Source organism: Pangasianodon hypophthalmus, chromosome 21 (assembly GCF_027358585.1).
Source record: "Pangasianodon hypophthalmus isolate fPanHyp1 chromosome 21, fPanHyp1.pri, whole genome shotgun sequence".
Lineage (NCBI taxonomy): Eukaryota > Metazoa > Chordata > Actinopteri > Siluriformes > Pangasiidae > Pangasianodon > Pangasianodon hypophthalmus.
This window is the reverse complement of record NC_069730.1, coordinates 14,039,668-14,054,755: the sequence shown is the minus strand read 5'-3', so window position 1 is coordinate 14,054,755 and position 15,088 is coordinate 14,039,668. Positions and strand designations below refer to the sequence as shown.

The following is a 15,088-nucleotide window of genomic DNA, read 5'->3' as shown; positions in this document are numbered from 1 at the left end:
AATCTTAAGAGGAACCAGGCTCAAAAGGAAACCCATCCTGTTCTGGGTGACACCCAGTAGTGAGAAAATACACGATTACTCTTTCACAACTGTGTACTGTAAAGTCAAACAGTATTACGTGTTGAAATAATGTTCAGTATGAGTATATTGTGACAGTTTATATGACTATAGCAGCAATTCTTAGGTAAGTCTACACTACACGTGTGATTATCTACTGACATGAGGGTGAGTCTTGGCCATGAACAGGGAAAGTGCAAATCTTTAGGGTGTCCATGTGGGATCCATATGAGCAGAAAGTGAATCACAAGTCCGGAAAGCTCCAAGCAGAAGTAGAGCGTCAGCAATTTAGTGTTAAATCTATGCCAGGATTTTCACATGATGAAAGACCTTCTATTGAGTTTCTATTGAAAATGCTTTACTCTCATTCTTTTTGCTGCAACTGGCCACTTGTGTGATGTAGGTTAAGTGAAAAAAAGTCAACTAGCACCTGTTGGAAACAATACTGAATCATGTGTAATCTGACATCGCCATCTAATGGCTTGAAGGAGATACTGAATTCCTGAACAGCCTTAAAACAGAAAATAAGAAGAAAAAAAAAAACCTCTCATAAAGGTAATAAATATATTTTTTTTATTTGCACTTCATTAGTTCAAGAACACCACGAGTTATAAATATCACAAAAATGTTTAAACATGCCAAACGGTTTCAAATACCTAAACTCAGATTACAAAGTACTCTTCCTCACCTCAACATCTAAGTGAGGGTCCATTTCACTTTTTTCCCCTTTTTATTGAATTTTTTTTAATAAGTTCTGTATCATAAATTCTAAAATAGTCCTATAGGTGATGAAAATTAACATAAGGTTACTCTATACAAAATGGACATTTGTAAAGGCAGCAGTTATTGCTACTTCACTAAAGAAACCCTCACAGTGGGATGAAGAATTTTTATGGGCCATGACATGTTCATGTTCAATAACACAAGAGAAAACCATGTGACAGATTTACCAAGTGTGATTACTAGTGTTTCTGCAGCAATACTGACGCATATAAAAAAAGAAGAGAATTTGACTTAAAAAGCTTTCAAAAATGGAGAGTTCAACTTAAAACATCCAAGAAAAGAAAGAAAATCAACAATTCTAATTTCTCTTGGGAAAAAAAAAACAGGCAAAAGAACTTGAGAATAGAGACAGAAAACAATTCTAGCAAAAGCTTAGTAAATCTGACTCATCGTCTTTCAAGAATCCAGAATACAAACAAAGGAAAACAGAAGTAAAAACAATTATGCACATAATAAGTCAAGTAAAAAGCACTTAGTGATAAATAAAGGCCCTTCATCAACAAATCTGGCACTTTCACCAAAAAAAAAAAAAAAAAATAGCAAACAACCTTCAGGTTAGTACACATTCCCTAAAAATGTCAGGAACCATGAGAAATACTGCAAAGTTTAGGTTGGTTTATAAAAGTTTACAAAGCTGTTGTTAGAAATCATATTAAATATGAAAATGAAATACATGAGCTTGGAGCTGTGTGAAAACTCCTGCACTGCTACACGAGGGTTAGACGTTCAGTACACAAACACACACCTGTTTCTCAGAATAAGAACCAAAGCTGCCACATTAGTTCTTTATGCAGTTATGGGGTATTTCGTTTAATGTGAATGTGAATGTGAATACATATTAACACCTCGAAATCTCTGTGCATGATTGTGAGCACTCAAATCAAATCAGGAGCACTCAAAAAAAAAAAAAAAAAAAAAAAAAAAAAAAAAGCTCCATTTTTGTCCTCATCATAAATTATTGTGCCTTTTGTTAATTAGTGATTACAGGAGGCCTAGAAGACTAGAACACCAAAATGTTGAGCCGTGTTATGAAGACAATCAATTCAAATAATCCACAGCATCTTGGCAGACCAACGTGACACCGCCAACTCATGGCGTGACGCGAGTATAATAGCTATTTGTGTAAATGTGTGTGTTCCCATGGCAATATCTGCAGTGACAACAAAATAAGATGCTCCAGAACGAGGTGCAGCATTTACATTTCATCATTCAACAGTCCTTTTTACAATACAGCCCCTAATATCCATTTACGTGACATTTAGTCAGGAACAAAGGGCTGTGTTCTTGTTGTCGCTATTTAATGTCATCTACGCAGCTTGTTTTTTTTCCATGTAGCCCTTTAGGTATAAATGTTGCAGTTCTTTTAGCACCCTCTATCAAACCCTCTGTAATTTAGTGTAATTCTATTGATTCAAAAGTCGCAGAAATGGCACTGGTAGTGAACTATATCATGCGTTAGTGCTTCAGAGTTTTCTGTACGCAGCCTGCCCTGGAAAATCTCAGCTACGAGTGCGGATTGTAGTGCAAGAACATGACGAACAGGAATACTGATAGACCGAGGCTGTAAGTCTGACCACCATCCCCTATCAGAAAATAACCAGAATTGGAAACTCTGGTGTCTGGTACATTTATAGATTTGCAATATTTGCTAGAACAATCCTAGCAGGCAGAGAGAGGGTGGAAAAAAAACCCAGAACTGTACCACAAAAGCGCTAGTGTATGTCAGTGGATGAGACGGGAATTGTTTTGAAGGTGTGCACCAAGCAACAGTAAGAAAGCAGCTTGGTTTTACTGCTCCTTAATAATAAGCAGCTCCTCCATTTTTTTTCCACTGAAGAGCTGCCTTCGACTGCTTTCAACCGAAGACTGAGGCTTGTGAATTCACAAATTAAAGTTCACCTATCCTTTCTCCTTCAGTGAATTACATTTATTTGCATTTGGTTTGACTGCTGCTGTAAGTCGTTCTGGACAAGGGCATCTGCCAAGTGCCATAAATGTAAACGTAAATGTAAATGCTGTAGCTGAAAAAGCAGAAAACCCTAGTGTAGCGAGGGATCGTGCATGCTACTCCTAAACGAAACTCTTTACTGGATGGTAAATCACTCAGGAGAAAAGAGGAGCTGTTTGAATCGGGAAGTCTGATCTGACTTGCTCGTGACTGGCCCAGCTTTAAATCAATACAAGACGTACACTCTTGAGGTCATGAGCGTGCACTTGATCACTGAGATGCTACAGAGATGAAGAGTTCTTAAAAAGACTGAAGAAGCTTGAGAAATCTTTTTTTCCTCCTTATACTGAACTGGGGATATTATATATGTATATGCGTGTGTGTGTGTGATGCGCTATTTGTAGGTGTGTATGCAACTAGACGGTCAGAGCAGGAGAAGTCGGTTGGTCAGTCTGGATTTCATGTAGTTGGAAACCTTACAGCGGTATTGTACAGAGACAAAGTCTAAATGTGGTGAATTATTCTGAATGTTTTTGCTCCTGGAACTGCCCTCCCACTGCACATGCCCTGGAGTCCACAGCTCCCTGCAGGTAGGAAGGCCTCAGTGCATTCAGGGGCACTCTACCCCCTGGTGGTCAGTCGCTGGAAGTGCAGGGGCTGATAGGAGACGATGGGGTTTTTCTGGAGCAGGAGGACCGAGATGAGGCTCAGCAGCAGCGCATGCGAGGAGGCGGCAGTTCTGGGGGCACTTCAGGCTCGGGCTGAAGGGAAAGGACGCTGTTGGAGAGTTCTCTACTGGGCATTTCCAGAGGCATCTGCAGAAACATGGAACGTAGATGGCCCGTATTATATAATCTGCTGTAGGTCTGAAATGCCCTCTATCAAAAATAGTAATTCAAATGTAAACAATTTTTTATTGAATTCTCCAGTCTTATTCGAGTTGAGAGAAATTAGTTGTTTTCCCACCCATTTCGACTTCCTTTTTATTTCAGTGTTTTTGGTCAACAAGGCAAAATCTGTTTGTAAAAATTTGTATGTAAAAATAATGAAGCATTACTCTTATGGCTACTTGTGTGCTATATCGTTGTGTCATACATAATACCTAGGTTTCTTCTCTGCTATTGTAGAATCTGAAACAGGAAGTAATGAGTCTAGCCAGTAATGTTATTGGATGACTAATCCAGGAACAGCTCACTTGTACACATGGTGCTGTCGCATTTTGTTCCACTGAAGCAAACACAAGACTGGACTCAAATTGAGTAACAGACTTCACACTTGTCAAAACATCAACCGTTCAGCACAAACAATTACATTTCACTGATAAGTTCATTTACAAAGCAGTGACCATGAAATGAGTGGAAGTCCCAAGGTATTGTTAGCAACTAATTATTTTTCATTCATTCATCATCAATTAGCGCTTTATCCTGGTCAGGGTTGCGGTGGACTCATTCACACACTCATTCACACACTCATTCACACACTCATTCACACACTCATTCACACACTCATTCACACACTCATCCACACACTCATTCACACACTCATTCACACACTCATTCACACACTCATTCACACACTCATTCACACACTCATTCACACCTAGGGGCAATTCAGCATAGTTGATTCCACTTGCCAGCATTTTTTGTAAAAAGGAAACTGGATATCCTGGAGGAAACTCATCTAAACCTCCACACAGACAGTAACCTTAGCTGAGCAATCACTTAGCACTATGCAAATATCCACTTTCACCTAAAGCTGATGGCATTAGGAATTTGTATATTAAAAAAAATCACTTTGTTAAATAAATAACACCCCAAAACTGACCAGAATGATGTGCATAATCATCTTGTATACATCAGTAACTTTGTGTTAAAAGACAGAGATAAAAAAAGAACAATACTGACCTTGCTCAAAATATCATCCACTAGCTTGAGAAAGATCTCATCCACATTGAAGTTGTCCTTGGCGCTGGCCTCGCAGAATCGCATCCCTGATATCCGTGAGGCAAACTGCCAATCGGGAGAGAAAAGAGAGATTCCCAGCTTACAAAACGTCTGAATAAGCAACTAACAGCACTGAACACTGAAAACAGTTACTATTCAATGCTTAACCATTAATCAGTTTATGGCTAAGATGATTTAAAGTGGTTGTGTTTTGTTTTGGCGCTTCAAGTTCGGCTAGTGCTACAGACCCTAAACAGATGAGATATCTTTTTTTGGATTTGAAACAGAGAGAATAAATCAGTACTTGTCTGTCTATGTTTTTAAACATTCGGTTTTCATTGTCATTGTCAACAAGCCATGTACATCAATGCCAGATCAGACCAGGGAGAGTAAACAAAATGGAAAAAAAAAAAAAATTGATGAAAATCTGTGAACACACTCCCCTTTCTGATCTAATGTCTCTAGCCCTGTAGCTAGTGTCTGGTCTGATGAGCTGCCTTCGGCTAAAGCATTTACATAAAAGTATACGACTTTTATAAACTGCAACAGATGATCTGCTACAGATCGTCCACAGCTAGTTTTTTCCCTTATGTTGATCAGTTCTGCTACAGTATTTTTTTCCCCCAAGTACTCGATGTGGATCGCTGAAATACTTTGCTACGTCTGTACCTGCGATTACAAATCATTTTTTGTAGAGTTTTTTAATAAATGATCTTGATTTAAAGCAAGAGGGAAATAGAAATTCCATGTTAATGCCAGTAACCTGAATTCAAGTTTAAAAAACAAACAAAAACAAAACAGCGAGCAAAGCATACTCAGTATAAAATACACCCTGAAGAAATAAAGATAGCTTTGGATCCATTACAGTTTTTTTTTTCTCTTAAACCATGCCCTTTCTGACTTCCCCTCACCTCCTACATCATAACACTGAAAGGAGGGTGTAGTAAGGAAAGCACTTTTCTAAAACTGGCTGTCACACAAAGACGAGCCAAATCAAATGATATATTCGGAAAATATCTCAGTGCGTCTGTCTACAATTATTCGCAGCTTAAGTGCAATCTCTCTTCGCTGTTTGGATAGAAGATTGCAGAGATCATGGTGCATTTGTGCTAAGTTCTGTTCCTGAAGTCTACAAGGGCTCACCAATGGCTCATAAAATGGTGTCATGAATTCCACTCCTCAACAAGGGTGTGTTAAAAACAGCACTGCGTTACACGGAGCTTGTGAGACACACTCACCCTCTCGGCCTGCTGTCGTGCAATGACGCGGTCGGCCTCACAGTCCAGCTTGTTCCCGACCAATAGGAGCTCAGCGTCCTCTGATGCGTACTGTAAAAAACGCAAATCGAACGCTACATTTCACTGTACATCACTAAAACTTTAACGTCTAGCGTTCCAGAATTATTGGCACCCTTAGGAAAGATGGCATAAAAGGTTATGAACAATGTCCCAGAAGTCTCCATACATAGGAGAAAATAATACTTTTTAGCAAAATGTAACTTTAGTTACAAAACTGCCTCTACATCCTCTACATGATGGCCATTTCTTTGTAAACACACACTGAGTCGTCTCTCCCACTCAGGATGAACTCGTGTTAACACATCCAATGCAATCTTGCGACAGCTTCCCAATCCAGCCATGATAATGATTTCAATATGTTCTTCTTTTTGTCAAAGGCATTCTTAAAGGCTATCTGGGGGAAAAAAAACCCCTGTAAAACAGAAGGATGAGTATGCAGAAAAAAAAGCACTAATCCCCATTGCTGAAGGATATGGTGGAGGATCTGTGATGTTGTGGTCTGTTTTAACTCCAAAGATCCTGGGAACCTTGTTAGCACACATGACACAGTGGACTACATGAAGTACCAGGAGATTTTAAACGAAAATCTGGCTGCCTTTGCCAACAAGTTACAAGTATGCACTGGTTGGATCTTCCAGAAGGACAATCATCCAAAACATACATCCGAATTCACACAAAAATGCTTCGGTGATCACAGAATCAAGCTTTTGACAGGATCATCTCAGTCCCTTGACTGAAACCCTGTGAAGTGGAGCTGAAGAGAGGACTTGTAGGGGATGTGGAGAGATTTTGATTTTTTATTAGAATAAATTTACATAAAATTAAAGCTTAAGACTTCTCTCATATTTTAAGTGTGAGATCAAGTTAATTAACCACAAAGCCATTTTCCATAACCTTTTCCTACTCATCTTTACCAAGGGTGCCAATAATTCTACAGCTTGACTATATGACAAGCATTACATAAAAACCTACATTAGGATCCAAAGGTCCACTAACAATAACTATTTATATTTAGCCTTTTATGAAAACGACATTCTCAAATCTTTCTAAACTAATGCGAGAAAAATAAAATGATCCAAGATCAAATCAAGTTTATAAAAGCCTCCTTCAAATCAAACGAGTCATGCGCTAGTCATTTTTAGATCGCATTTCTATAAAAAAACGTTTTTATGATAAAAGATAAATACTGTTATGATACATTTTGAATAATGTTGCGGTATAAAATGTTGCTCATATCACTCCATCTCTATACGTATAATTTTTACCATTTAAATGAAACTCATATCATGAGTGAACCAAAAAAAGATTAATGTTATGTGAACAGATATTCAGATATAAATTTATATTTCATACAAGGATTTCAGAGAACACTGTATTCTTAGATAGTCGAGTATCATCTGAGTAAAATCTTCCATTAATAATAGATAAGAAAATAAAAACGCTGTATGTTATGTATTAAAGTAACGAATTCGTGTGTAACATTGCCCTTTAAAAATGTCAGAAGTATAACCAATGCACCAGTAAAGAACATGGCTGACCATCAAGCTGCGTTTAGACTGATTCTGTAGCTCATCATGTGGTTATAGTTAGCAATGCTTACACTACCTTGTCGATCATTTTCATCCATTTGGGCAGGTCTTCAAAGGTTTCCTGTTTGGTGATATCATACACCACGATGATGCCCTTAGCGCCTCGGTAATAGGCTGAGGTGATGCTGTTGAATCTCTCCTGACCAGCGGTGTCCCTAAAAAAAAAAAAAAAAAAAAAAACCACTACATTACAGCATCTCAAAATATAATAATCACTTCCTTACTGCATAAATATGAAACAGCTCCATAATACACCGCTCGGAGATAACGCACTAACTGAAGCACTAGAATACAATGATTTCTAAATTACACAAGGCTGAGTGTTAGTCGCATGCATGGACATGCTTTAGCATTGGAAGCAGATTTAAGTGAGATTGTCTGCGTGCAATGTTTATGTAATTAAAGCATTAAATCTGAGTGATTCATTTGCATTAGACTTACCTGATGAAAAATGTAAAAAAAAAAAAAAATAAAAAAAAAAAAAAATCACGCTATAATAATATTAATAACTCTATTAGAAATCAGTTGTTCTTTTACTAGATTTAAAAATGACAACCTGTACTTTTACTGTACCTTATCCACCCTAGCCTGGTCGCAATAAACAGGATATGATGTCACAGAGAGGGATAGGTGAGGCGTCACATGGCAGTGATGGCGTGTTAAGGTGAACAGGGGTGGAGCCGAGGATGCTGGGTAGCTGGATGTCAGTAGATATGTGACACAAACAGAAGACATATAGAGAGGGAGGTGGGATTAGTAAAGGGTGAGGGTCAGAGGTTAGAATAAACAGCTGGAGGGATGGAGGGATGGACGGATGGACTGAGACATATTAAGGAGTATGAGGTAAGGGGTAGTGAGATGCATGTAAACCTTTTAACGTTTCGTCAACTAGTGGCATTTCTTACCCATCATGCTACAGTAACTGGTCCAGTCCTTTCTAATGAGTAGTTAAACCGTGCCATTTTCTAATATATACAGTGGAGGTCCAAAAGTCTGAGACCACACTGAAAATCTGGGATTTTTTTTTTTTCATTTAAAACTGAAAATAACCAAAAGCTTTTAGAATTCTGAAATATTTAAAGCATAGGTTCAATATCTTCAATATTTAATATTCAAGATTCCGCACTATTTCCAGGTCTGTATTTAAACGTAAGCAAATGTGATATTGATCATGTTAACTGCTTGGTAAAAAAAATGCCAGATTTTTCCCTCATGCCTGATCTCTTCTGTTGAAGCATGTGTTCAGACGACACACTGATGGATTTGATCTAAAATGGATCATCAGGTTTTATACAAACTTGTGGAGTCCATGTGCGCTCGAGTGCACTCTGCCATCAAAGCAAAAAAAAAAAAAAAAGGGGACATAATGAATACTAAGCTCTGAAATTCATGTAAATATTTCAAAGATTCTACTTTTCACTCAAGTTGTTTTCAATAATATATTTTGTAATGAAAATTGTATTAAATTAGAAAAGAATGTGAAATAGGAGCATTTTCACTAGCGCTCTCAAACATTACTGACAAGTTTGAAAGAAAGACAAGTTTACAATGAGAAATAAGTTCTCACTTTGATTATCAGCATCAGCAGCGTCTCTGTCTCATCACCTGATGTAAAAGTCACTCGTGGCTTTTAAACACGAGCCTCATCGTCGTCTCTTCACACGACTGACTCTCTGTTCACGCTAACACCGGTGGGGAATTAAATAACCGAATAAATCAGTTGGTTAAATCCCTTGTCTTTTGATTCGGTCACTTAAACAGTTTAAAACTTTGTCCGCTGTCATTTGTACAGTGTGTATAAGAGCTCTTCTCTGTTTTGATGATGATGATGATGATGGTGTGATGGTGCAGGAGAACTCAGCTATTGACAGCTGGTGTTTGATTACAAACTGAATGGTTCAGGCTTATATTCACTCCACTAGAGCATATATCTAATGAAACAACTTGAGTCAAGGCTGAAATTTGCTGTGTGAGGAAATCACGCTTAGCTAGTGAGACATTTTTAGACATCTATACCACAGTGTTTGTTAAACTGGCTTCTTACCCAACGTGATCTTTACAGGCCGAAAGACAAGGTAAGGTTAAGAAGGCGCCTAAATAAATACAGTAGAAGTGTCAGAGAATATTCCTGGCAGAAAATCGCTGACAATTTACTCGCAATTTTTGGACGTCTTTCCATAATTCAGCTATAGTGACATCTGTCAGGTTTGCTTTTACGTGTTATACGTGCTTAGGAAAAAAATGGAGTGACTACACAGGCTTGAGCTTTGGGGAAAAAAAAGATGTTTTCAGAAACACCAGAAGTTTTTAATCTTAGGTGGATAAAAACTTTAACGAGGCAGATTTGCACTCAAGCTCAAATATAAAGGCAGTGCAATGATCAAGCTCATACCTAGTCATTTTTACTACAGCTCAATCCCTCCCACTATGTTGTTGTTCCTCTTTCGGCTGCTCCTGTTAGGGGTCGCTACAGCAGGTCACTGGTCCGCGTATTTGATTTGGCACAGTTTTTACGCCAGAAGCCCTTCCTGATGCAACCCTCCCCAATTTTACATGGGCTGTTGAACGCAGCCCCAGTTACTGCAGTTGGTTCCCTGGCCGGGAATCGAACCCTAACCACTAGTCCTCCAGGGACCCCCATCAATCCCTCCCAATATAACATACTGAAAACATAGATCTCAGAGCTTCCAGATTCCTTTAACAACCCAAAATGTTCTCTTAACAAAAAAAAAAAAAAAAAAAAAGACAGGAACGCAGAATGAGCTGGTATTTGAAATGATAAAATCTAATGGGTTAGAACCGGAACTGAAGCAGTGACAGACTGAGGTTAAAAGCAACAGAGAAGAGAGGAAAGAAAGCCATTCAGAGAGGAGAAATGCGGAGAGGAAGATACAAAGAGACGTCAGTGAACGTAACAGGTTAATGTGAGTCATCAGACTCAAGCTAATTAGTCATGTGGGCTGCAAACTTATCTGCAGCAAGCAAGCATGTATTAATGCACTGAATCTGCTAACCAAAACATGGGACTTGGCAAGTACACTGGGGTATTCCCTCATCCACCCCCGGTATATACTGTAACGTTTATTTTTTTAAAAAAGAAAGAAAGAAAGAAAGAAAAGGAAAAAAAAGAAAAATGGTCTTTACGCTTGTATTACTGACATGAAAGGAAAACCACCAATAGGATCATCAAATAGCTTTTAAAAAAAAAAAAAAAAAAAAAAAAAAAAAAAAGAAAGAAAGAAAAAACAGCATAGTTAAATGTTAAAAGTTAAATACAAGTATCTCAAATTTTCTATCATGGTATATCATCATACCAACAAACCGCAACACTGTTACTCTTGTAACACTACCACATTTCGAAACAGAAGAATTATGATACTCAGAGATGCACTTCTACTAACATTCAGCTGGCTATAAAAATGCCTCAACTTCTGCATTATCCTGATGCTGGAATTAGTCTGTCAGCGTGACCCTGAGGGAAGGAGGGGGGGAAATTATGGGTTAGACTTCCCGGCTGGGGGCGCACGTCTGTCCGTCTTGTGCCTCTGAGACACAGGAAGTGACACAATCAGGGCGAGTCAGTGATAAAGACGGAGCGCATCCTGTCCACTTACCAGATCTGCAACCTGATCTTCTTTCCTCTGAGCTCCACCGTTTTGATTTTAAAATCCACACCTTCATGAACAGACAGACAGACAGACAGACAAGAAGAAAGCGGGACACAAAGACAGACACAGAGAGAGAAAGAGAAAAAGAAAGAAATGTTTAAAAAAATGTGGCAAAGAAATTGCCAGAACGTATGACACTGGCATGAAAGCAGAAAGCTGATCTGAACGTTATTCGCTGTGAAACAAACTGCTGAATTCTCAAATCTGATTGGTCAGGAGGTGTTGACTGATTTTCTATAACAGCAGCTCTGACAATCGCGCCGGCTGTAATTCAAACCACAGGATTAAATTCATTTGCTATGTGTATATACTATCAGCTAATTCACAAGGACTTGTATGACAAAAGCTACACATAATCTAAACCTAATAAAAAAAACAGCATAATTGTTGATATGGTGGTGTTTTCTGTGAGGAGATGTTTATTTAGCATGTTTGGAAGGAGTCTCCAGTGTCAGCGTTAGAAGTAAAGCTGTAATTCTTCCACAAGATGGAGGACTTTGCACTTTGTATTTTCCCAGCAGCAAGCTTCATTTTTTGTCTTATTGAAGAGAAAAAAAATAGCGAGAAGCTGGTGAGGGATTGACAGTTTATAGCTGCTATAATGTAGTTAATAGCTAATAGTAACATTAATAAACATTCCATAATGCTTCAGGATGTGCTTTTATAGGAAAATTATCAGCTTCGGGGTGTATAGGAGCACCGCTTAATGTGGGATTAGATTAGTAGACTGTCATTTCAAATTTAAAACTTTCAGGATCCCTAGAAAGGTTTATAAAGGGCTTTTATAATTAATTAACTCTTTCCCACACATTCAAAATCTGATCAAAATGACCACAAAGGTCAATGTTAACAGTGTACTAGCCATTAAAATGTGGAGGTGAAGAGTTCATTATCAGCAGTGTGTTTTGTGAGATAGAAGCCTGCACGCCGTGTTTTACAAGGGTGACGGTGCAGAAAATGGAGGCCAATCTGTGTGCCGTAACAGCTGCCTGTGAAAGTCGGACTATTTTGGGAACTCGGTTCCGCTGACTGCTGATCTGATCTGAAGGCCTGAGCATGTGAGGGACACGGTTCAGTGTCAGGTTTCAGACTGATATATTTTGTGTATGAGCTTTGGGAAAATCCCTAAATAACATTTATGTCTGACTGGGTCATCACAGACAAATAAAGCATCAGCAGTGTGTTATTATGCTGATCCCGTGACTGACGCAATAAACACAAAGCTCATGCTTAGTGTATAAAATACTGAGTTTGCGTTTGTCCATTCCAAATATAATTTTTCATGATTTATAGTAATTCTCAGACTTTTATGATTATGATTGTAGACTGTTCTATTAAATGTGCATTAATACATGTACCAGGAGTCGTCAACTGGTGGCCCATGGACAAGATGAGGACCCAGTAAATTATTTCAACAGATCGAACAGAGCACTTCAAACAAACACTGTATCAGCGCTGATAAAGACATGGGGTTAAAAACTAGCTGTAGTTCCTCGACTCCAGTTTTCTGAACACACACATGCTCTGCTCCCATAGCGGATCCTCTGTTGCGTTTTATCCAATCATTAGCTAAAGGAGCCTATCACACCACAGACTAGCTACAGAACTAGACCTAAGGTTTTTTTTATACGTTTCTCATGTTGTTTACCCTCTCCGGTCTGAATAGTGAACTGGCTTGCTTTACAAAAGGCGAGGCTGAAAAACAATCTTAAAAGACGACTGGACAGAAAAGTATGTGTTTATTTTCACTGTGTCAAATTAAAAACACGTCTCTCTTTAGGTTCTATGGCACTGGTTTAAAGCGGGAACGTGAAGCACCACTTCGAAACTAAACATTACCACGTCAAATTGTCTTATTTATAAACTAATCATTAATATTCAAGCATTAAATGGCAACTATGGCGACCATTCCGTCAGGTTAGTTGCTTATCTGGACATTTCTGGAATTTTTATATATATGTATGTATATGTATATATATATATATATATATATATATATATATATATATATATATGTATTTGTGGACCTTCACAAATTTTAGTAAATATACATACATATACATACATATATATATATATATATGTGTGTGTGTGTGTGTGTGTGTGTGTATGTGTGTGTGTGTGTGTGTGTGTTTGAACTTTCTACTGTTCAATGTTTTGATCTTAATAACCTATAATCACCAATCAATAATATATAATAATCATATAATACTAATATTACTACTATTACTAATAATAATACTCATCATCGAGCTAAAACATCATCTTCTGGAAGTGATTTTCATCAACAAAACTGAAATTTACTAACAAATAACAAATTTATTATTATTACTATTATTATTATTATTATTATTTATTACTATTAAAAAACTGTACATTCAGAGATTATTAATCTTGTATATACATATTCTTATATAACACCAAAGCGGATAATGTTAAGGAAAATTTGTGAAAATGAACCTTAAAAACAATCTATAAACATGTTTAATGACTAACCAGCTCTTTGTTACAGTTATGTTTTATTTCACTCAGATAAAGTTACACTTGAGTGAAGATTGTTGTAATAACTACCATTATATACCATTATAACTGGGTCATGTGACGGCGATATTGATATTGTGACATATCGTGATATGAATATATCGCGATACTGATGTGATGTGGTCATATCGCCCAGCCCTAGCCCTAGCCTCATGAACAGTCTGGATGGTAGTTAATTTCAGGTTCAAACACCTCCATGGCTCAGATCAGATGTGTGTGTGTGTGTGTGTGTGTGTGTGTGTGTGTGTGTGTGTGTGTGTGTGGAGAAACCCCAGTGACCTGATGACCTAACCTGTGCTGTTGACTTCTCAGATTACTTCTAAAGGCTGCTGGTAGAATAAAAGATGTTTTTTAAGTGAAATGAGGCGTGTAGATGAAGCTTGCTGGCTGAAGTAAATCTTGTGTAAAAGGGTTTAACATGTGAACACAGACAGTAAACAGTGTTTAGCTGTGAGCCAGCAGCACTCTGGCTAACTCTGAGGAATAAAAACAGCTCTGAGATCACATCCAGGAGGAGCTGTTAGTTTCTTACCCACGGTAGATTTACAAGCCTCACAGAAGGTGTCATCAGTGAACCTCTCCATCAGGCTGGTTTTTCCCACACCGCGGGAGCCGATGATGATGATCTGGAGTTTATAATCCGCCGGTCTGGGAGCCATCTTCCTGCGGCGCGACTGCGCTCCCATAGCGGGGGAGCCGGTGACGGGGCTGCCGCTGAAGCCGCCGCCGCTGCTGCTGAAGCCGCTGCCGCCGCCGCCGCCGCCGGGCCTCCGCTGGATTTCACACCTCGAATTCATCCCTAACTCCACATCTGTGACCCGGGCTCGGTTTAGGACTGGACCGCCATCATGTGGCAGCACTTTAATCAACTTTTTAGCGGCCCTTCCGTCGAGTTAGACAAAGTTTTTTCCTCTTCGCGGTTGTCTGGTGTTAGGTAGAGGAGAACTGTCGTTACGTCATCGCGACTTCCGGTTCCGTCCCGTTTCGCGTCCCGTTACATGTTTGTCCAACCCGCATTGCGACTAATCCCACCTAATGTAACAGGATTGGATAAATACTAGTAAACTCACCACTCATTGGGTCATGAGCTGCACGAGATTAGGGCTACTAGCCAATCCAGACTCAGGAAGCAGGATCATTCAAAATATGGGTGGGAAATAATTACCAAGGCTTTTTTTAATTTTTAATTTTATTTTTATTTTTTTTGTCAAATAATCGTCTGTTTAAGAGTCCAAGACAGAAATGATTTTCAAAACACACT

At 38.5% G+C, this 15,088-nt stretch overlaps 1 protein-coding gene across 1 annotated transcript; it reads right to left on the bottom strand.

The window, feature by feature from the left end:
• Window positions 1-591: 591 nt before the first annotated feature.
• On the bottom strand, window positions 592-14,717 carry rab12 (RAB12, member RAS oncogene family). Its single transcript, XM_026925219.3, has 6 exons — window positions 14,360-14,717; window positions 11,233-11,293; window positions 7,635-7,773; window positions 5,970-6,059; window positions 4,693-4,797; window positions 592-3,603 (listed from the first exon to the last, which is right to left on the bottom strand). The coding sequence occupies exons 1-6, from the start codon at window positions 14,622-14,624 to the stop codon at window positions 3,496-3,498; spliced, it is 768 nt and encodes a 255-aa protein (XP_026781020.3). The 5' UTR covers window positions 14,625-14,717; the 3' UTR covers window positions 592-3,495.
• Window positions 14,718-15,088: the final 371 nt, after the last annotated feature.